The sequence below is a fragment of the Argopecten irradians genome, chromosome 3, assembly GCF_041381155.1.
Source record: "Argopecten irradians isolate NY chromosome 3, Ai_NY, whole genome shotgun sequence".
NCBI lineage: Eukaryota > Metazoa > Mollusca > Bivalvia > Pectinida > Pectinidae > Argopecten > Argopecten irradians.
Window position 1 is genome coordinate 62187362 of NC_091136.1, and position 24758 is coordinate 62212119.

The 24758-nt window shown below is 35.9% G+C and overlaps 1 protein-coding gene across 1 annotated transcript in view; it reads left to right on the forward strand.

Moving 5' to 3' along the window:
- Window positions 1-478: 478 nt before the first annotated feature.
- The window catches only part of LOC138319315 (acid phosphatase type 7-like), a 42605-nt gene continuing 18325 nt past the window's right edge, over window positions 479-24758 (forward strand). Inside the window, exons 1-7 of the mRNA XM_069262385.1 lie at window positions 479-3728; window positions 5812-6018; window positions 6263-6445; window positions 14673-14698; window positions 18603-18700; window positions 21035-21103; window positions 23776-23890. Coding sequence (XP_069118486.1) covers window positions 3635-3728; window positions 5812-6018; window positions 6263-6445; window positions 14673-14698; window positions 18603-18700; window positions 21035-21103; window positions 23776-23890 — 792 coding nt within the window. The 5' untranslated portion in view covers window positions 479-3634. The remainder of the gene's footprint in view (window positions 3729-5811; window positions 6019-6262; window positions 6446-14672; window positions 14699-18602; window positions 18701-21034; window positions 21104-23775; window positions 23891-24758) is intronic.

Consider the following 24758-nt stretch of genomic DNA (forward strand, 5'->3'; position numbering starts at 1 on the left):
CGTTGCTTTATCAAACACAATATATGCTTATGATTATACAACTAGTAAGAGATGAAATCCTAAAGTAGCGACTTAGATCGATATTCTACGCTAAGGCACAGTCCTTTTTTTATTGATGTGATCCTTTGCAGTACCCTAAGCTTATTTGAACCACATGGATCTGAGAATTAGCTACAGTTATCTATTATCGGTAAAAATTACATTCTGCATTGTTATGTATATACGTGTATAGTACAATAAAGAACGTTACTTTAACCGATTTTTAGCCCACCATCTGATACAAATCGCCTTTCGCCCGTGGTCCGTGGTCCGTCCGTGCGTCCGTTAACGATTCTTGTTGCCGCTATTTCTCAGAAAGTACTAGGGATCATTTTTTTCAAATTTGATATATATTCTTCCACAATGTATATTGCATTTTGGGACCTATCGGCTATCAAGATGGCCGCCAGTCAGCCATCTTATATTTTGATAGTTTAAAGGCCCACTACCTTTCCGGAGCAAAATTTAAAGGTTTCTAAAAATCATAGATAACATAAGAAAATATATATCGATGGCCTAAGATGAGGTTATAACATGAAGCTTATGCAAGTTTTCCTGCGTAATATATGATGACAGTTGAGTTTCATTTCACTGTTTTGCCTTCTGGGGCAGTGATAGTCAACTACCGCGCGGCATTTAGGACGACGGCGGGAAACATAAGACGACCCGCGTTATGAAAATTAACATTTTATTTATTTAAGGATGTATTCCTCTGAGGTTTCAGTCCCGTTGAAGTCTCGTTTCAACATAGATCAAAGAAGTTTTGAGATTTTCAAATAAAATCTATCAATATCTGTAGCAAGTTGCCAGACGCAAATTTTGTCAAAAAATTACATTTCTATTTTTAGGAGAATTTTTTATACGGGGATTTTAAGAAATGGCCCATTTGGCGGCCATTTTGAAATTGTGGTTTTTTTTGCTTCAAGTAGAGCCACAGTTTTACCATTTTTTACTGAAATTGTTTTTACTTAAATCATCACTGTGCCAGCATTTTTAGCTGTATTGTGCTAATTTTTGCTGCAAATTGTTACTAGGTTCGTAGTAATTAGAATATTAAGCATTAATATGTGAAATGATACACTTTTGTGACTTTATTTTAACATTTAATGGTAATTTGGGCACTTTTATTTTTTACTATAAAATACTGAAAAATAACAAAAATTCAAATGGGGCAAAAAAGTAAGCACACGTACCCCCAATTTTTCTTCCTGATTTAGAAAGAGCAACCGTTTCCCTATTGATATGCAAAATAATAACAAAAGTTTAATACCAGAACTTTTTCTATAAAGGGTTAAATTTGGCAAAAATGGCTGAAAATGGTGCATTTTGTAGCTCAAAATTAAGGGGTAGGGGTAGCATATTTTGTTATTCTGAGAAAAAACATTAGTCTAATTGATCAAAACTGGTATATTTTTAAAGAAGACTACTAGAAAACGAATTCTACAAACATTCATACCTATCAAACACCCCATTAGGAAATTATGGCTTTAATCTCTATATTATATGGTCAAAACGGCAAAATTCCCATAAAATCCAATATTTTGTCAACTAGGTATCTTTGAGTGACAAAAGCTCAAAAACGAGCACACGAACATATGTTTTTTCTTCCATTTTCTTTTTTGGTATGAACTCCTTTTTCCAAAAATCTATATGAGAAAAAAAGTTTAATACAAGAAAATTTTGACTTCTCAGAGGTGTACATCCTTAAATTAAATTGTTCAGAAGGTGATGATAAGTGTAGCATTACCGGTAAGTTGATAACTTTTGCGACTCTACAAAATTATCAATTTCGTTTTACATTTCTATTTTAAAAATTAAAAGCCGTTTCGGAAAGGTAGTGGGCCTTTAAGTTTGTTACCGCTATTTCTCAGAAAGTGCTCAATGAATCTTTCTCAAATTTCATATGTAGGTTCCTCTTGAACCCTAGTTGTGCATAATAAAATTTGGGACAGATCAGTCAACAAAATTGCCAACCGTTCGCCATCTTGGATTTTGATAGTTAAAGATTGTTTCCCCTATTTATCAGAAAGTACTGAAGGGATCATTCTCAAATTTCACCATAGCATGCAGGTTCCCCTAGGGACCTAGTTGTGCACATTGCATTTTGGTACCAATTGGTTGACAAGATGGCCGCCAGGCATCCATCATAGATTTTGGTAGTTAAAATTTGTTACCGCTATTTCTCAGAAAGTACTGAGGGAATCTTTCACAAATTTCATATGCAGGTTCCTCTAGGGACTTAGTTGTGCATATTGCATTTTGGTACCAATCGGTCGACAAGATGGCCGTCTGGCCGCCATCTTAAATTTTGAGAGTTATAGTTTGTTACCGCTATTTCTTAGAAAGTACTGATAGGATCCGTCTCAAATTCGATGTGCAGGTTTCCCTAGGGGTCTAGTTGTGCATATTGCATTGTTGGACTGTCTTTAGTTTTGATAATTGAAGTTTGTTACCGCTATTTCTCAGCAAGTACTGCAGCGATCTGTCTCAAATGTTATATGTAGTATGTTTGAAAAAGTTTGAAAAGCAGAGAAAAAATCCCTCTTTCCAATGTCAGACATAGATCATTCTTTGGTGGGCGCCACGATTCTCCTGAGATCTCGTGTGATAATTGAAGTTTGTTACAGCTATTTCTCAGAAAGCACTGAAGGGATTTGTCTCAAATTTCATGTACACGCGTTCCCCTTGAGGCCTTGTTGTGCACATTGCATTTTGGGACCGATCGGTCAACAAGATGATCGACAGGTCATCATCTTGTATTTTTATAGTTGAAGTTTGTTACCGCTATATATTTCAGAAAGTACTAAGGTTTTTTTCCTCAAATTTCATATGTAGTATGTAGTAAAAGCAGAAAAAAAGTTCCCTCTTTCCATTGTCAGATGTAGATCATTCTTTGGTGGGCGCCAAGATCCCTCTTAGATCTCTTGTTTAATCTAGACCCCTAGAACGTAGAAGGGCCTAAACATGGTCTATGGGTACCCTGATGAATCCATAATTATATACCCTGTAACTAATTTTCATATAATATCCATGTGATGATAACATGACTGTAAACATGGCCTTAAAGGGTGCAGCAAGATACCGGTACATGTATTTATTAGGGTTCTACAAAGTTGACCAATGCATATTTCTATTGGGGACATGTTTAACCAATGGTGTATTTTCTTTTCTTTTTTTTTTCGAAGAAATGTAACCTGGGCGCAACAGTGTATATATTTTATGCAAGTATTTTAATGAAGAAATATTAAAAGTAAATGAGGGAAAACCTGCGTCAAACAAAATCAAATCCGAAAGAAATGTGATCTTTTTTCTACAGCGCGTCACTTTTCATGTGACGATAAGGCCAAATTATAGGCCTAAAGGTGGGTCATTTTTCTACCAGCAATCTGGTATGATTATAACCCGATAACTTTAGTAAGTAAAGGGAAATAACTCGTAATGAGTTGATCCGGTCCGACCTGTCCCTATCAGTGAAGTAGTCACGCTTATATATTCACATCCGGTCACGAGTGACAAGTAAACAAAATTATTGATTTGCTTAATTAGTCGGTAATATTAGACTGCCGGCAATCCCCATATATCGGAACTCATCAGTATGACCATTTTTATTGGTCTACTGTGTCTTTTAGGTGCAGTCTGTATCGGGGCACAGAACGCTCCACCTGAACAGATACACCTGTCTTATGGAGGTAACGTAAACAAACAAAGTTGGCCTAATAATTATATAAGCTACTATCAGACTGTATGATATATATCATTGTTTTCAGGTAACTCACACATATCTTATGTAATACGACATAGTTAATTCGTTATTTCTAGATAAAACAAAATGGTACAGTATAGCTTTAAGCTTAGTTGTTTGTACAAGATATTAATTATCATACAACTTGTAATAACTCATTTACTTAGTCATTACGTCATAAATATATATCAGGTGTATTCATCAAAACAAAGCTTGTTATACGAAATGATGATCGTACGACAGAATAATTCTTACTTCCCAAATAAGTCAGATAAAATACACGTAGGCTACATTATTTTCTCTAGCGGCTACTAAATTTCGAGATTTACATTTTAAAACAAGATTACCATTGGCATATATAAAATTCAAATGGGAATTTTTTCAATGTACATACAGTGAATTTAAAAACTAATATTGTTTTAAGAGTGATTGTTGGGATGATTGAAAAATGTATCACATATGACAGTTGGTTTCATAATTGAATCAACAATTAAATACGCTCTATACAGGTACCGATGAAAATTGTGGAACATGAAAGTTTCTTGTACTCAAAACAGTAAAAATAGAAAATGATCAGGAGTTGTAAAAGTAAAAAAAAATAATAAACCCAACCCCCAACCAAAAAAAAAAAAAAAAGACATTTATACCATATTTTGCTTCTTGGTTATGTAAAGAATTAGCCTGAGTGAATTGTCCCTTTAATATTTCTTTTTCATTTCATAGAACAAAAAAAAAAAAATTAAAAAAAAAAATTAAAAAAATAATAATAATAAAAACAATGAATTAAATATAACCTATTGTAAAAGTTTTGGGTGTTCTGCAGCCCAAATGTATAGACCACGTATAGTGATTTTTAGGTTCGGTGACTCTGTGGTTCTTCTGTCTCGAGTTTGAGTGCTGGCTATAGATCAATGAAAGACAACACAAAAAGTGACGTCCAACAATTTATTATACTGAAATGGATGAATCACATAATTTACAATGGCATGGCAGACTAAATCACTAATGCAGCTATATTTTTTAGTAACACAATTTAAAAACTGATGACAATTTATTGACTCGTGCCCTATTCGGGCCTTGAACTATTGATCTACAGCACCCAATCACCTAGCCAAACATATATTAGACCTACATTATACGTGCGCTGTGCATAACAACCACCCGGCGCGACCCTGTAACTTATCACATAAAAATATCCTGACTACGAAAGTTAACATATACCTGCAGTTGGGAGAGGACCACCCATTCCCCAATAATACTGCACTTATCTACTAATTACTGTCAAATTGAAGGCATCGGGCCGAAATTTAACTAACACCCTACTAAGTACATAGAAATAACCTGCTAGGGTATAAAGAGACGAGTCAGCCAGCTACGTTATAGCTTCTGCTAACTGTTGTCAAGAACCCAAACACCTAGCTTTATAGTGTATATATGCCTCTAAATAAACATGTGAATCAGGTAAGAAGACTACAGGTAAATATGTAAAAATAACATGATAAAAAAATGTCAGCCAATCAGAATCCTCAAAAGCTCCGGCCGGAAGGGATTCCCCAAAGGGAATATCCCGGATTACAAAAATGGAGCAGACGATAACAAAACAAACGAAAACTACTGAGTGTAATTACAACATGATTTTAAAAATATACAGGATGTGAGTATTTAAAAAAAAATACTATTTTACTCTATAAAAAAATCTGACAATCAGCTATTGCCAACTTCTCTATTACTATTAGTATCTTGATCCCAGTATATATGGTGTTCTGTAGATATTAGTTAACAGAGATAAACTGTCACTTAGTGAATCACATGCGAAAGTTGATTCATTGTACTGTACGTGTATCAAGATGTACAGAATTCTATAAGTAGATTACATGTATACATTTCGTTACTGACACTAAATTGTCTGTAATGTAATACTGAGGTAGGATAATTGAATCTTTAAAAAATCTCATTAAAACTTAATTTGATCATCATGCAGTCTGAGAAGATGTTTTGTACCATACTGAGATCAGTATTGCGTCTTGTAGTTGAACCTAGTCGCATGGTAGTGACCTGGAGTACCCAGAATGTCTCCCACGGAACCTTGTGTAGATATGGACTCGACTCAACTCTGGCTGTCACAGCTACAGGATTCTCCTCCAAGTTCTCTCAGTCTAGCGAGGGATCAAACGTTAACCACACACAGTACATTCACAGAACAACGCTAGTAGACCTCAAGCCAGCCACAAAGTACTGTAAGCACACACTAAAGCATCCATTATAATCATCATATATTAATGATGTTAAAAAGAGCTGTGATGTTTATATATAAGGAGATCACCTAGGGTCCAATTGTATAAAACATCTGTAAGATGAGGATAATGTGGAGTTATTTAATAATTAACTGTAAGAAGTATTTATGGACTGAAGAGCTTAGTGTACAAGGAAAAATAAAAAAAGAAGCATAATAAACACCAACCAACCAAATTCTGTTTACAGTCTATAGTTGTGGTGATGGGGTCCAGATGAGCGATCTGTTATACTTCATGTCTAAGAGGACTGACCCTGCCTGGAGTCCTTCTATTGCCTTGTTTGGAGACATGGGTAAAACAAATGCCCGGTCTCTCATCCGTCTGGAGAAAGATGTACAGAAGAACATGTATGATGCCATCTTCCATGTAGGTAAGTACATGTAATAAGAAAAAGATGTACAGAAGAACATGTATAGATGCCATCTTCTATGTAGGTAAGTACATGTAATAAGGAAAAGATATACAGAACATGTATAGATGCCATCTTCTATGTAGGTAAGTACATGTAATAAGGAAAAGATGTACAGAAGAACATGTATAGATGCCATCTTCTATGTAGGTAAGTACATGTAATAAGGAAAAGATGTACAGAAGAACATGTATGATGCCATCTTCTATGTAGGTAAGTACATGTAATAAGGAAAAGATGTACAGAAGAACATGTATAGATGCCATCTTCTATGTAGGTAAGTACATGTAATAAGGAAAAAATGTACAGAAGAACACATATATATATGCCATCTTCCATGTAGGAAAGTACATGTAATAAGGAAAAGAAACATGTTTGATGCCATCTTTTGTAGGAAAGTACATGTAATAAGAAAAAGATGTACAGAAGAACATGTATAGATGCCATCTTCTATGTAGGTAAGTACATGTAATAAGAAAAAGATGTACACAAAAACATGTATGATGCCATCTTTTGTAGGTAAGTACATGTAATAAGGAAAAGATGTACAGAAGAACATGTATAGATGCCATCTTCTATGTAGGTAAGTACATGTAATAAGGAAAAGATGTACAGAAGAACATGTATGATGCCATCTTCTATGTAGGTAAGTACATGTAATAAGAAAAAGATGTACAGAAGAACATGTATAGATGCCATCTTCCATGTAGGAAAGTACATGTAATAAGGAAAAGAAACATGATTGATGCCATCTTTTGTAGGAAAGTACATGTAATAAGAAAAAGATGTACAGAAGAACATGTATGATGCCATCTTCTATGTAGGTAAGTACATGTAATAAGAAAAAGATGTACACAAGAACATGTATGATGCCATCTTTTGTAGGTAAGTACATGTAATAAGGAAAAGATGTACAGAAGAACATGTATAGATGCCATCTTCTATGTAGGTAAGTACATGTAATAAGGAAAAGATGTACAGAAGAACATGTATGATGCCATCTTCTATGTAGGTAAGTACATGTAATAAGAAAAAGATGTACAGAAGAACATGTATAGATGCCATCTTCTATGTAGGTAAGTACATGTAATAAGGAAAAGATGTACAGAAGAACATGTATGATGCCATCTTCTATGTAGGTAAGTACATGTAATAAGAAAAAGATGTACAGAAGAACATGTATAGATGCCATCTTCTATGTAGGTCAGTACATGTAATAAGAAAAAGATGTACAGAAGAACATGTATGATGCCATCTTCTATGTAGGTAAGTACATGTAATAAGGAAAAAATGTACAGAAGAACATGTATAGATGCCATCTTCTATGTAGGTAAGTACATGTAATAAGGAAAAAGATGTACAGAAGAACATGTATAGATGCCATCTTCCATGTAGGTAAATACATGTGATAAAGAAAAGATGTACACAATAACATAAATAGATGTCATCTTCTATGTAGGTAAGTACATGTAATAAGGAAAAGATGTACAGAAGAACATGTATGATGCCATCTTCTATGTAGGTAAGTACATGTAATAAGAAAAAGATGTACAGAAAGAACATGTATAGATGCCATCTTCTATGTAGGTAAGTACATGTAATAAGGAAAAGATGTACAGAAGAACATGTATGATGCCATCTTCTATGTAGGTAAGTACATGTAATAAGAAAAAGATGTACAGAAGAACATGTATAGATGCCATCTTATATGTAGGTAAGTACATGTAATAAGGAAAAAATGTACAGAAGAACATGTATAGATGCCATCTTCTATGTAGGTAAGTACATGTAATAAGGAAAAGATGTACAGAAGAACATGTATGATGCCATCTTCTATGTAGGTAAGTACATGTAATAAGGAAAAAGATGTACAGAAGAACATGTATAGATGCCATCTTCTATGTAGGTAAGTACATGTAATAAAGAAAAGATGTACAGAAGAACATGTATAGATGTCATCTTCTATGTAGGTAAGTACATGTAATAAGAAAAAGATGTACAGAAGAACATGTATGATGCCATCTTTATGTAGGTAAGTACATGTAATAAGGAAGAAAGAATTATACAGAAACATGTATGATGCCATCTTCTATGTAGGTAAGTACATGTAATAAGGAAAAGATGTACAGAAGAACATGTATGATGCCATCTTCTATGTAGGTAAGTACATGTAATAAGGAAAAGATGTACAGAAGAACATGTATAGATGCCATCTTCTATGTAGGTAAGTACATGTAATAAGGAAAAGATGTACAGAAGAACATGTATGATGCCATCTTCTATGTAGGTAAGTACATGTAATAAGAAAAGATGACAAAGATAGACATTTGTATAGTACATGTAATAGAAAAGAACATGTATAGATGCCATCTTCTATGTAGGTAAGTACATGTAATAAGGAAAAGATGTACAGAAGAACATGTATAGATGCCATCTTCTATGTAGGTAAGTACATGTAATAAGGAAAAGATGTACAGAAGAACATGTATATGATGCCATCTTCTATGTAGGTAAGTACATGTAATAAGGAAAAGATGTACAGAAGAACATGTATAGATGCCATCTTATATGTAGGTAAGTACATGTAATAAGGAAAAAATGTACAGAAGAACATGTATAGATGCCATCTTCTATGTAGGTAAGTACATGTAATAAGGAAAAGATGTACAGAAGAACATGTATGATGCCATCTTCTATGTAGGTAAGTACATGTAATAAGAAAAAGATGTACAGAAGAACATGTATGATGCCATCTTCTATGTAGGTAAGTACATGTAATAAGGAAAAGATGTACAGAAGAACATGTATGATGCCATCTTCTATGTAGGTAAGTACATGTAATAAGGAAAAGATGTACAGAAGAACATGTATAGATGCCATCTTCTATGTAGGTAAGTACATGTAATAAGGAAAAGATGTACAGAAGAAAATGTATGATGCCATCTTCTATGTAGGTAAGTACATGTAATAAGGAAAAGATGTACAGAAGAACATATATATATGCCATCTTCTATGTAGGTAAGTACATGTAATAAGGAAAAGATGTACAGAAGAACATGTATAGATGCCATCTTCTATGTAGGTAAGTACATGTAATAAGGAAAAGATGTACAGAAGAACATGTATAGATGCCATCTTCTATGTAGGTAAGTACATGTAATAAGGAAAAGATGTACAGAAGAACATGTATAGATGCCATCTTCTATGTAGGTAAGTACATGTAATAAGAAAAAGATGTACAGAAGAACATGTATAGATGCCATCTTCTATGTAGGTAAGTACATGTAATAAGAAAAAGATGTACAGAAGAACATGTATGATGCCATCTTCTATGTAGGTAAGTACATGTAATAAGAAAAAGATGTACAGAAGAACATGTATAGATGCCATCTTCTATGTAGGTAAGTACATGTAATAAGGAAAAAGATGTACAGAAGAACATGTATAGATGCCATCTTCTATGTAGGTAAGTACATGTAATAAGAAAAGATGTACAGAAGAACATGTATAGATGCCATCTTCTATGTAGGTAAGTACATGTAATAAGGAAAAGATGTACAGAAGAACATGTATAGATGCCATCTTCTATGTAGGTAAGTACATGTAATAAGGAAAAGATGTACAGAAGAAAATGTATGATGCCATCTTCTATGTAGGTAAGTACATGTAATAAGGAAAAAGATGTACAGAAGAACATGTATAGATGCCATCTTCTATGTAGGTAAGTACATGTAATAAGGAAAAGATGTACAGAAGAACATGTATGATGCCATCTTCTATGTAGGTAAGTACATGTAATAAGAAAAAGATGTACAGAAGAACATGTATAGATGCCATCTTCTATGTAGGTAAGTACATGTAATAAGGAAAAGATATACAGAACATGTATGATGCCATCTTCTATGTAGGTAAGTACATGTAATAAGGAAAAGATGTACAGAAGAACATGTATAGATGCCATCTTCTATGTAGGTAAGTACATGTAATAAGGAAAAGATGTACAGAAGAACATGTATAGATGCCATCTTCTATGTAGGTAAGTACATGTAATAAGGAAAAGATGTACAGAAGAACATGTATAGATGCCATCTTCTATGTAGGTAAGTACATGTAATAAGAAAAAGATGTACAGAAGAACATGTATAGATGCCATCTTCTATGTAGGTAAGTACATGTAATAAGAAAAAGATGTACAAAGAACATGTATGATGCCATCTTCTATGTAGGTAAGTACATGTAATAAGGAAAAGATATACAGAACATGTATGTATGATGATGCCATCTTCTATGTAGGTAAGTACATGTAATAAGGAAAAAGATGTACAGAAGAACATGTATGATGCCATCTTCTATGTAGGTAAGTACATGTAATAAGGAAAAGATGTACAGAAGAACATGTATAGATGCCATCTTCTATGTAGGTAAGTACATGTAATAAGGAAAAGATGTACAGAAGAACATGTATGATGCCATCTTCTATGTAGGTAAGTACATGTAATAAGGAAAAGATGTACAGAAGAACATGTATGATGCCATCTTCTATGTAGGTAAGTACATGTAATAAGGAAAAGATGTACAGAAGAACATGTATAGATGCCATCTTCTATGTAGGTAAGTACATGTAATAAGGAAAAGATGTACAGAAGAAACATGTATAGATGCCATCTTCTATGTAGGTAAGTACATGTAATAAGGAAAAGATGTACAGAAGAACATGTATAGATGCCATCTTCTATGTAGGTAAGTACATGTAATAAGGAAAAGATGTACAAAAAACATGTATAGATGCCATCTTCTATGTAGGTAAGTACATGTAATAAGGAAAAGATGTACAGAAGAACATGTATGATGCCATCTTCCATGTAGGTAAGTGACATGTAATAATGGAAAAGATGTACAGAAGAACATGTATAGATGCCATCTTCTATGTAGGTAAGTACATGTAATAAGAAAAAGATGTACAGAAGAACATGTATAGATGCCATCTTCTATGTAGGTAAGTACATGTAATAAGGAAAAGATGTACAGAAGAACATGTATAGATGCCATCTTCTATGTAGGTAAGTACATGTAATAAGAAAAAGATGTACAGAAGAACATGTATAGATGCCATCTTCTATGTAGGTAAGTACATGTAATAAGGAAAAGATGTACAGAAGAACATGTATATGATGCCATCTTCCATGTAGGTAAGTACATGTAATAAGGAAAAGATGTACAGAAGAACATGTATAGATGCCATCTTCCATGTAGGTAAGTACATGTAATAAGGAAAAGATGTACAGAAGAACATGTATAGATGCCATCTTCTATGTAGGTAAGTACATGTAATAAGGAAAAGATGTACAGAAGAACATGTATAGATGCCATCTTCTATGTAGGTAAGTACATGTAATAAGGAAAAGATGTACAGAAGAACATGTATAGATGCCATCTTCTATGTAGGTAAGTACATGTAATAAGGAAAAGATGTACAGAAGAACATGTATAGATGCCATCTTCTATGTAGGTAAGTACATGTAATAAGGAAAAGATGTACAGAAGAACATGTATGATGCCATCTTCTATGTAGGTAAGTACATGTAATAAGAAAAAGATGTACAGAAGAACATGTATGATGCCATCTTCTATGTAGGTAAGTACATGTAATAAGGAAAAGATATACAGAACATGTATGATGCCATCTTCTATGTAGGTAAGTACATGTAATAAGGAAAAGATGTACAGAAGAACATGTATGATTCCATCTTCTATGTAGGTAAGTACATGTAATAAGGAAAAGATGTACAGAAGAACATGTATAGATGCCATCTTCTATGTAGGTAAGTACATGTAATAAGGAAAAGATGTACAGAAGAACATGTATGATGCCATCTTCTATGTAGGTAAGTACATGTAATAAGAAAAGATGTACAGAAGAACACAGTATAGATGCCATCTTCTATGTAGGTAAGTACATGTAATAAGAAAAAGATGTACAGAAGAACATGTATAGATGCCATCTTCTATGTAGGTAAGTACATGTAATAAGGAAAAGATGTACAGAAGAACATGTATATGATGCCATCTTCTATGTAGGTAAGTACATGTAATAAGGAAAAGATGTACAGAAGAACATGTATAGATGCCATCTTCTATGTAGGTAAGTACATGTAATAAGGAAAAAGATGTACAGAAGAACATGTATGATTCCATCTTCTATGTAGGTAAGTACATGTAATAAGGAAAAGATGTACAGAAGAACATGTATAGATGTCATCTTCTATGTAGGTAAGTACATGTAATAAGGAAAAGATGTACAGAAGAACATGTATAGATGCCATCTTCTATGTAGGTAAGTACATGTAATAAGGAAAAGATGTACAGAAGAACATGTATGATTCCATCTTCTATGTAGGTAAGTACATGTAATAAGGAAAAGATGTACAGAACATGTATAGATGCCATCTTCTATGTAGGTAAGTACATGTAATAAGGAAAAGATGTACAGAAGAACATGTATAGATGCCATCTTCTATGTAGGTAAGTACATGTAATAAGGAAAAGATGTACAGAAGAACATGTATGATGCCATCTTCTATGTAGGTAAGTACATGTAATAAGGAAAAGATGTACAGAAGAACATGTATGATTCCATCTTCTATGTAGGTAAGTACATGTAATAAGGAAAAGATGTACAGAAGAACATGTATAGATGTCATCTTCTATGTAGGTAAGTACATGTAATAAGGAAAAGATGTACAGAAGAACATGTATAGATGTCATCTTCTATGTAGGTAAGTACATGTAATAAGGAAAAGATGTACAGAAGAACATGTATAGATGTCATCTTCATAAGAAAAAGATGTACAGAAGAACATGTATAGATGTCATCTTCTATGTAGGTAAGTACATGTAATAAGGAAAAGATGTACAGAAGAACATATATATATATGCCATCTTCTATGTAGGTCAGTACATGTAATAAGGAAAAAATGTACAGAAGAACATGTATAGATGCCATCTTCTATGTAGGTAAGTACATGTAATAAGGAAAAGATGTACAGAAGAAAATGTATGATGCCATCTTCCATGTAGATAAGTACATGTAATAAGGAAAAGATGTACAGAAGAACATGTATGATGCCATCTTCTATGTAGGACAGTACATGTTATAAGGAAAAAGTTGTACAGAACATGTATGATGCCATCTTCTATGTTGGTAAGTAATGAGGAAAAGTTGTACAGAACATGTATGATGCCATCTTCTATGTAGGTAAGTACATGTAATAAGGAAAAAGTTGTATAGAACATGTATGATGCCATCTTCTATGTAGGTAAGTACATGTAATAAGGAAAAGATGTACAGAACATGTATAGATGCCATCTTCTATGTAGGTAAGTACATGTAATAAGGAAAAGATGTACAGAAGAAAATGTATGATGCCATCTTCCATGTAGGTAAGTACATGTAATAAGGAAAAGATGTACAGAAGAAAATGTATGATGCCATCTTCTTCTTCTATGTAGGTAAGTACATGTAATAAGGAAAAGATATACAGAACATGTATAGATGCCATCTTTCATGTAGGTAAGTACATGTAATAAGGAAAAGATGTACAGAAGAACATGTATGATGCCATCTTCTTCTTCTATGTAGGTAAGTACATGTAATAAGGAAAAGATATACAGAACATGTATAGATGCCATCTTTCATGTAGGTAAGTACATGTAATAAGAAAAAGATGTACAGAACATGTATAGATGCCATCTTCTATGTAGGTAAGTAATGAGGAAAAGTTGTACAAAAGGACAAGTATGGAGCTGTATGTCTTCTGTGAAGAATATTGAAAATGTATGCAGTTATATTTACAGGTTTGGAAACTATATCATAACATATCGGTCCATTATTGAATATTATTGCTACAAATTAACACCATCTAGTTCACAATACAACTGAAGTATTTTAACTCGTGTATAAATGGGTTCCTTTTGTTTTCCTATGAAATTGCCATGTGAGATCAACTGTAAAAACAGCTCAGATTCATCTTTAGATGTCATAGTGCCATAGAAACATGGTTAGAAAAATGCTGAATAAGTTCAATTGTTTGCCTGTATAAGCTAGTTTGTTGTGTATCTAACATTCACATCCAAACTAAGATTGGTTTATATTTGAGAATCCCATCTTTACAGTAGTTTTATTTTTCAGGTGATTTTGCCTACAATATGGACTCGGTAAGTCTTTGTTTCCAACAGAAACTCACACTTTCTTTGGTTGCCTTAACTTAACTTACTCAACATGTATAAAGTAATATACAGAGGTTTAACTGTAGAAACACTAACTCCATCTACTTCCTTAACATGTATATAGTACTATACAGAGGTTTAACTGTAGAAACACTAACTCCATCTACTTCCTTAACATGTATATAGTACTATACAGAGGTTTAACTGTAGAAACACTAACTCCATCTACTTCCTTACCATGTATATAGTAATATACAGAGGTTTAACTGTAGAAACACTAACTCCATCTACTTCCTTAACATGTATATAGTAATATACAGAGGTTTAACTGTAGAAACACTAACTCCATCTACTTCCTTACCATGTATATAGTAATATACAGAGGTTTAACTGTAGAAACACTAACTCCATCTACTTCCTTAACATGTATATAGTAATATACAGAGGTTTAACTGTAGAAACACTAACTCCATCTACTTCCTTAACATGTATATAGTAATATACAGAGGTTTTACTGTAGAAACACTAACTCCATCTACTTCCTTACCATGTATATAGTAATATACAGAGGTTTAACTGTAGAAACACTAACTCCATCTACTTCCTTAACATGTATATATAGTACTATACAGAGGTTTAACTGTAGAAACACTAACTCCATCTACTTCCTTACCATGTATATACTAGTAATATACAGAGGTTAAACTGTAGAAACACTAACTCCATCTACTTCCTTACCATGTATATAGTAATATACAGAGGTTTAAACAGTAGAAACACTAACTCCATCTACTTCCTTACCATGTATATAGTAATATACAGAGGTTTAACTGTAGAAACACTAACTCCATCTACTTTCTTAACATGTATATAGTACTATACAGAGGTTTAACTGTAGAAACACTAACTCCATCTACTTCCTTACCATGTATATACTAGTAATATACAGAGGTTAAACTGTAGAAACACTAACTCCATCTACTTCCTTACCATGTATATAGTAATATACAGAGGTTTAACAGTAGAAACACTAACTCCATCTACTTCCTTACCATGTATATAGTAATATACAGAGGTTTAACTGTAGAAACACTAACTCCATCTACTTCCTTACCATGTATAAAGTAATATACAGAGGTTTATCTGTAGAAACATTAACTCCATCTACTTCCTTACCATGTATATAGTAATATACAGAGGTTTAACTGTAGAAACACTAACTCCATCTACTTCCTTAACATGTATATAGTACTATACAGAGGTTTAACTGTAGAAACACTAACTCCATCTACTTCCATACCATGTATATAGTAATACACAGAGGTTAAACTGTAGAAACACTAACTCCATCTACTTCCTTACCATGTATATAGTAATATACAGAGGTTAAACTGTAGAAACACTAACTCCATCTACTTCCTTACCATGTATATACTAGTAATATACAGAGGTTTAACAGTAGAAACACTAACTCCATCTACTTCCTTACCATGTATATACTAGTAATATACAGAGGTTTACTGTAGAAACACTAACTCCATCTAATTCCTTACCATGTATATAGTAATATACAGAGGTTTAACTGTAGAAACACTAACTCCATCTACTTCCTTACCATGTATATACTAGTAATATACAGAGGTTTACTGTAGAAACACTAACTCCATCTACTTCCTTACCATGTATATACTAGTAATATACAGAGGTTTAACTGTAGAAACACTAACTCCATCTACTTCCTTACCATGTATATACTAGTAATATACAGAGGTTTAACAGTAGAAACACTAACTCCATCTACTTCCTTACCATGTATATAGTAATATACAGAGGTTTAACTGTAGAAACACTAACTCCATCTACTTCCTTACCATGTATATAGTAATATACAGAGGTTTAACTGTAGAAACACTAACTCCATCTACTTCCTTACCATGTATATAGTAATATACAGAGGTTTAACTGTAGAAACACTAACTCCATCTACTTCCTTACCATGTATATACTAGTAATATACAGAGGTTTAACTGTAGAAACACTAACTCCATCTACTTCCTTACCATGTATATAGTAATATACAGAGGTTTAACTGTAGAAACACTAACTCCATCTACTTCCTTACCATGTATATACTAGTAATATACAGAGGTTTAACTGTAGAAACACTAACTCCATCTACTTCCATACCATGTATAAAGTAATATACAGAGGTTTAACTGTAGAAACACTAACTCCATCTACTTCCTTACCATGTATATAGTAATGTACAGAGATTTAACTGTAAAAACACTAACTCCATCTACTTCCTTACCATGTATATACTAGTAATATACAGAGGTTAAACTGTAGAAACACTAACTCCATCTACTTCCATACCATGTATAAAGTAATATACAGAGGTTTAACTGTAGAAACACTAACTCCATCTACTTCCTTACCATGTATATAGTAATGTACAGAGATTCAACTGTAAAAACACTAACTCCATCTACTTCCTTACCATGTATATAGTAATGTACAGAGGTTAAACTGTAGAAACACTAACTCCATCTACTTCCTTACCATGTATATAGTAATATACAGAGGTTTAACTGTAGAAACACTAACTCCATCTACTTCCTTACCATGTATAAAGTAATATACAGAGGTTTAACTGTAGAAACACTAACTCCATCTACTTCCTTAACATGTATATAGTAATATACAGAGGTTTTACTGTAGAAACACTAACTCCATCTACTTCCTTACCATGTATATAGTAATATACAGAGGTTTAACTGTAGAAACACTAACTCCATCTACTTCCTTACCATGTATATAGTAATATACAGAGGTTTAACTGTAGAAACACTAACTCCATCTACTTCCTTACCATGTAATTGGTATTCTTGTCTCTGCTGACCACCCCATTAACACTGACCTTATATACATGTATAGGCTTTACAGTCTGTTTACCTCATTTTCAGATAGATATTGTTTAGAAAGAATGGCCATAGTGCAGGGGTAAATCAAATGTTTACATCTTTGCCTAAAGATTTTTAGTCTAGCCCACCATCATCAGATGGTGGGCTGTTCAAATCGCTTTTCGTCCGTGGTCCGTGGTCCGTCCTTCCGTCCGTTAACAATTCTTGTTACCGCTATTTCTCAGAAAGTGCAGAAGGGATTTTTCTCAAATTTCACATGTAGGTTCCCCTAGGGGTCTAGTTGTGCATATTGCATTTCGGGACAATCAGTCAACAAGATGGCTGACAGGCCGCCATCTTGGATTTTGACAATTGAAGTTTGTTACCGCTATTTCTCAAAAAGTACTGAAGGGAGTTGTCTCAAATTTCATGTGCGGGTTTCCCTAGGTCCCTGGTTATGCATATTGCATTTTCGTATCGATCGATGAACAAGATGGCCGACAGGCTGCCATCTTGAATTTGAATAGTTGAAGCTTGTTACTAGTATTTCTCAGAAAGTACTGAAGTGATATGTCTCAAATTTTATATGTAAGTTCCACTAGGACCTTAGTTGTGCATATTGCATTTTCGAATTGATCGTCAAAAGGATGGCCGTCAGGTAGCTATCATGGATTTTGATAATTGAAGTTTGTTACTGTTATGTATCTCAGAAAGTTCTCAAATGATCTTTCTCAAATTTCATATGTAGTAATATGTAGTGAAAGTTTGAAAAGCAGAGAAAAGATCCCTCTTTCGTTTGTCAGACATAGATCATTCTTTGGTGGAAGCAAAGATCCCTCTGGGATCTCTTGTTGTATCTGAGGCCTAAATTTGGGCACACTATCGTATTAATGGACATGATCACACAGACTGCTGTGTTTCTCGATCATGATCATGTGAAACTCTTTAAAGTACTTGACTTTTTCTGATTTGCCTCCAATTCTGCACAGGATAACGGAAATGTGGGTGATAGCTTTATGAAGAATATCCAGCCAATCGCAGCACACGTGCCTTATATGACGTGTCCTGGAAATCACGAGGAGAAAGGGTAAGTCCAACAGCCACACAATCATACTTATCTAATATGGATTGAAATGAAGTAGGAAATGTTAAAATTATAACTCTTGTTATCATTCTGACGGAATGAAATTTAATACATGGTAGAGATCACATAGTTGGCAGCATATAACAGCGATTTGGGAACAAAGAAAATGAGCCCATACAACAATCTGAAACTTGGAACACTTATAAACCTCTTTGAGATCTACATCTTTGATTACGTGGTATATTTGGGGAAAATCTGATTTCAGAAATATTTGGGGTTAAACATGCCAAAATTCTCATTTTCATCGCAGAGTTCTGTTTATTTCACCCTAGCTAATTCAATAATAAAGTTGACAAACTGAGGCTTTACATATAAAAAGTCCATATAAATCTGAACAAAACAGTATTTTGGGGTTTTCAAAAGATTGTTTATACCATGGAGACGGTAAAGAGTTATCATTCCTCCATTTGTCACATCCTGTAGGTGTCGCCCCACAAAAGATTGTTTATACCATGGAGACGGTAAAGAGTTATCATTCCTCCATTTGTCACCTCCTGTAGGTGTCACCCCACAAAAGATTGTTTATACCATGGAGACGGTAAAGAGTTATCATTCCTCCATTTGTCACCTCCTGTAGGTGTCGCCCCACAAAAGATTGTTTATACCATGGAGACGGTAAAGAGTTATCATTCCTCCATTTGTCACCTCCTGTAGGTGTCTCCCCACAAAAGATTGTTTATACCATGGAGACGGTAAAGAGTTATCATTCCTCCATTTGTCACCTCCTGTAGGTGTCGCCCCACAAAAGATTGTTTATACCATGGAGACGGTAAAGAGTTATCATTCCTCCATTTGTCACCTCCTGTAGGTGTCGCCCCACAAAAGATTGTTATCTTACCATGGAGACGGTAAAGAGTTATCATTCCTCCATTTGTCACATCCTGTAGGTGTCACCCCACAAAAGATTGTTTATACCATGGAGACGGTAAAGAGTTATCATTCCTCCATTTGTCACCTCCTGTAGGTGTCGCCCCACAAAAGATTGTTTATACCATGGAGACGGTAAAGAGTTATCATTCCTCCATTTGTCACCTCCTGTAGGTGTCGCCCCACAAAAGATTGTTTATACCATGGAGACGGTAAAGAGTTATCATTCCTCCATTTGTCACCTCCTGTAGGTGTCGCCCCACAAAAGATTGTTTATACCATGGAGACGGTAAAGAGTTATCATTCCTCCGTTTGTCACATCTTGTAGGTGTCACCCCACAAAAGATTGTTTATACCATGGAGACGGTAAAGAGTTATCATTCCTCCATTTGTCACCTCCTGTAGGTGTCGCCCCACAAAAGATTGTTTATACCATGGAGACGGTAAAGAGTTATCATTCCTCCATTTGTCACCTCCTGTAGGTGGCGCCCCACAAAAGATTGTTTATACCATGGAGACGGTAAAGAGTTATCATTCCTCCATTTGTCACCTCCTGTAGGTGTCGCCCCACAAAAGATTGTTTATACCATGGAGACGGTAAAGAGTTATCATTCCTCCATTTGTCACCTCCTGTAGGTGTCGCCCCACAAAAGATTGTTTATACCATGGAGACGGTAAAGAGTTATCATTCCTCCATTTGTCACCTCCTGTAGGTGTCGCCCCACAAAAGATTGTTTATACCATGGAGACGGTAAAGAGTTATCATTCCTCCGTTTGTCACATCTTGTAGGTGTCACCCCACAAAAGATTGTTTTACCATGGAGACGGTAAAGAGTTATCATTCCTCCATTTGTCACCTCCTGTAGGTGTCGCCCCACAAAAGATTGTTTATACCATGGAGACGGTAAAGAGTTATCATTCCTCCATTTGTCACCTCCTGTAGGTGTCGCCCCACAAAAGATTGTTTATACCATGGAGACGGTAAAGAGTTATCATTCCTCCATTTGTCACCTCCTGTAGGTGTCGCCCACAAAAGATTGTTTGTATACCATGGAGACGGTAAAGAGTTATCTTCCTCCATTTGTCACCTCCTGTAGGTGTCGCCCCACAAAAGATTGTTTATACCATGGAGACGGTAAAGAGTTATCATTCCTCCATTTGTCACCTCCTGTAGGTGTCACCCCACAAAAGATTGTTTATACCATGGAGACGGTAAAGAGTTATCATTCCTCCATTTGTCACATCCTGTAGGTGTCACCCCACAAAAGCATGTGAAGGTTGTTTGGTTAAGCATTCATGGACACAACCACATATATAGATGGGATCAACAAAATAATGGTACAGCTTTAACCATGCAGTGTATAAATTTTCATATAAACTTATTGTGACTTTGATTATTTCTTGTTTTAGGAACTTTTCTAACTACAAGAATCGATTCACCATGCCAACAGATGAACTTGGAGATCGTATGTTTTACAGGTAGGACAAACATTAAAATTAATATGTACCATTCAAATAAGAATCAACTTTGTAGGTCTGGTCTCCCAACACACTAATGATTTCTAAAAGTGGTAGCTTCTATACCTGCTTCTCATAAAGCATAAATGATGAGGGAGTAGTGGCCAGTAGCGTGTCAGGGTGTCATGTGGCGAAGTCAGGGTGTCAGTACAATGTGGTGAGGTCAGGGTGTCAGTACAATGTGGTGAGGTCAGGGTCTCGGTACAATGTGGTGAGGTCAGGGTGTAAGTACAATGTATTGAAGTCAGGGTGTCAGTACAATGTGTTGAGGTCAGGGTGTCAGTACAATGTATTGAAGTCAGGGTGTCAGTACAATGTGTTGAGGTCAGGGTGTCAGTACAATGTGTTGAGGTCAGGGTGTCAGTACAATGTGGTGAGGTCAGGGTGTAAGTACAATGTGGTGAGGTCAGGGTGTCAGTACAATGTGGTGAGGTCAGGGTGTCAGTACAATGTGGTGAGGTCAGGGTGTCAGTATAATCTGGTGAGGTCAGGTGTCAGTACCTTGTGCTGAGATCAGGGTGTCAGTACAATGTAGTGAGGTCAGGGTGTCAGTACATTGTGCTGAGGTCAGGGTGTCAGCACATTGTGGTGAGGTCAGGGTGTAAGTACAATGTGGTGAGGTCAGGGTGTCAGCACATTGTGGTGAGGTCAGGGTGTCAGTACAATGTGGTGAGGTCAGGGTGTCAGTACAATGTGGTGAGGTCAGGGTGTAAGTACATTGTGGTGAGGTCAGGTGTCAGTACCTTGTGCTGAGATCAGGGTGTCAGTACAATGTAGTGAGGTCAGGGTGTCAGTACATTGTGCTGAGGTCAGGGTGTCAGCACATTGTGGTGAGGTCAGGGTGTAAGTACAATGTGGTGAGGTCAGGGTGTCAGCACATTGTGGTGAGGTCAGGGTGTCAGCACATTGTGGTGAGGTCAGGGTGTAAGTACAATGTGGTGAGGTCAGGGTGTCAGTACAATGTGGTGAGGTCAGGGTGTCAGCACATTGTGGTGAGGTCAGGGTGTCAGTACAATGTGGTGAGGTCAGGGTGTCAGTACAATGTGGTGAGGTCAAGGTGTCAGTACAATGTGGTGAGGTCAGGGTGTCAGTACAATGTGGTGAGGTCAAGGTGTCAGTACAATGTGATGAGGTTAGGGTGTCAGTACAATGTGGTGAGGTCAGGGTGTCAGTATAATGTGGTGAGGTCAGGGTGTCAGCACAATGTGGTGAGGTCAGGGTGTCAGTACAATGTGGTGAGGTCAGGGTGTCAGTACATTGTGGTGAGGTCAGGGTGTCAGTACATTGTGGTGAGGTCAGGGTGTCAGTACATTGTGGTGAGGTCAGGGTGTCAGTACAATGTGGTGAGGTCAGGATGTCAGTACAATGTGGTGAGGTCAGGGTGTCAGTACATTGTGGTGAGGTCAGGGTGTCATTACATTGTGGTGAGGTCAGGGTGTCAGTACAATGTGGTGAAGTCAGGGTGTCAGTACATTGTGGTGAGGTCAGGGTGTCAGTACAATGTGGTGAGGTCAGGGTGTCAGTACAATGTGGTGAGGTCAGGGTGTCAGTACAATGTGGTGAGGTCAGGGTGTCAGTACAATGTGGTGAGGTCAGGGTGTCAGTACAATGTGGTGAGGTCAGGGTGTCAGTACAATGTGATGAGGTTAGGGTGTCAGTACAATGTGGTGAGGTCAGGGTGTCAGTACATTGTGGTTTGGTCAGGGTGTTAGTATAATGTAATGAGGTCAGGGTGTCAGTACATTGTGATGAGGTCAGGGTGTCAGTATAATGTAATGAGGTCAGGGTGTCAGTACATTGTGGTGAAGTCAGTGTGTCAGTACAATGTGGTGAGGTCAGGGTGTCAGTACATTGTGGTTTGGTCAGGGTGTCAGTACAATGTGGTGAGGTCAGGGCGTCAGTACAATGTGGTGAGGTCAGGGTGTCAGTACAATGTGGTGAGGTCAGGATGTCAGTACAATGTGGTGAGGTCAGGATGTCAGTACAATGTGGTGAGGTCAAGGTGTCAGTACAATGTGGTGAGGTCAAGGTGTCAGTACAATGTGATGAGGTTAGGGTGTCAGTACAATGTGGTGAGGTCAGGATGTCAGTACAATGTGGTGAGGTCAGGATGTCAGTACAATGTGGTGAGGTCAAGGTGTCAGTACAATGTGATGAGGTTAGGGTGTCAGTATAATGTGGTGAGGTCAGGATGTCAGTACAATGTGGTGAGGTTAGGGTGTCAGTACAATGTGGTGAGGTCAAGGTGTCAGTACAATGTGATGAGGTTAGGGTGTCAGTATAATGTGGTGAGGTCAGGGTGTCAGCACAATGTGGTGAGGTCAAGGTGTCCGTACATTGTCTTGAGGTGGGCTATACTGTTTATGTCTTTGGCAATGTATTTCTGTGTAATAGCACTAGAATATAGGTAAACATTTCATGGTCAAAAGGAGACATAACATGAACATACTGCTTTCTCCCTCCACTCAATCTTAACACCTGCAACACATTACTTGCAGTAGTGGAGGCCATCTTAAAATGACCACATTTATTGATTTAGAAAGCCAGTTACATGTGTATCCAAGTCAAGCTGTTTAGAAAAGAACATCTAATTTCAATTATACAATGAGACAGTTTTGTTTGTTTTGTTACAGTTTTGACATGGGTCCCATGCATGTGATATCCTTTTCCACGGAGTACCTGTTTTTCCTGCAGTTTGGTTTTGAACAGATTATCCACCAGTATAACTGGCTGGAACAGGATCTCAAGGTAATATAATGGTAACATATAAATGTAATGTAGCATTATTAGCCCACCCGCCCAAAGGGTTAGTCAGCATATGCCGGGGTGCAGTGTCCATCTATTGTCTGACAGTCCGTCCAATGTCAACTTTTCCATTTAAATAACTTCTCCGAAAGTTGGAGACCTAGAGTCCTAAAATCTGGCTTATAGCATGCTGGAATGAAGGACTACAAAGTTAGTTTGTTCAAATGAATGACTTTGATCTTCGTTCAAGGTCATAAGGTCACAGGGTTCAAATAGTCTTAAATATTTTAACAACTTCTTCTTAATAACCAAGAGGCCTAGAGACCTGATATTGGGCCTGTGACATGCTGGGATAAAACGCTACCAAGTTTATCCAAATGATTGACCTTGAATTCATTCAAGGTCGTAGGGGTTAAATAGTCTAAAATCTTTAAACGATGTCTTTATCAAGACCTGGATCATTCATAGGTTATTCTTATTGATTCTCTTATGTCATAAGTATGCACCATGATTACCAGATAGCAGGTGAGTGATTAGGGCCTATCGGGCCCTTGTTGAATCATTGTGGTACTGCATAAATTTTGTAAGTTACTAATTTTATGAGGTCACAGTGATCATACAATGGCAACACTCAGTAGAGAACCAATAAGGTGTGAAGCAAAAGTGATATCTTTATATATTACACACAACTTTAAATGTGAATTATTGGAAACATTGAGAGGTAAACCCTTCAAGGTAATATAACCGAATCTGTAAGGTATATCAAACACGCAAAAAAAGATGAACTATGTAAAGGTAATACAATATACCATAAACACTTGGAAGTTATAAGAGATACAATATAACACCAACCACAGTAACAGATGTAACA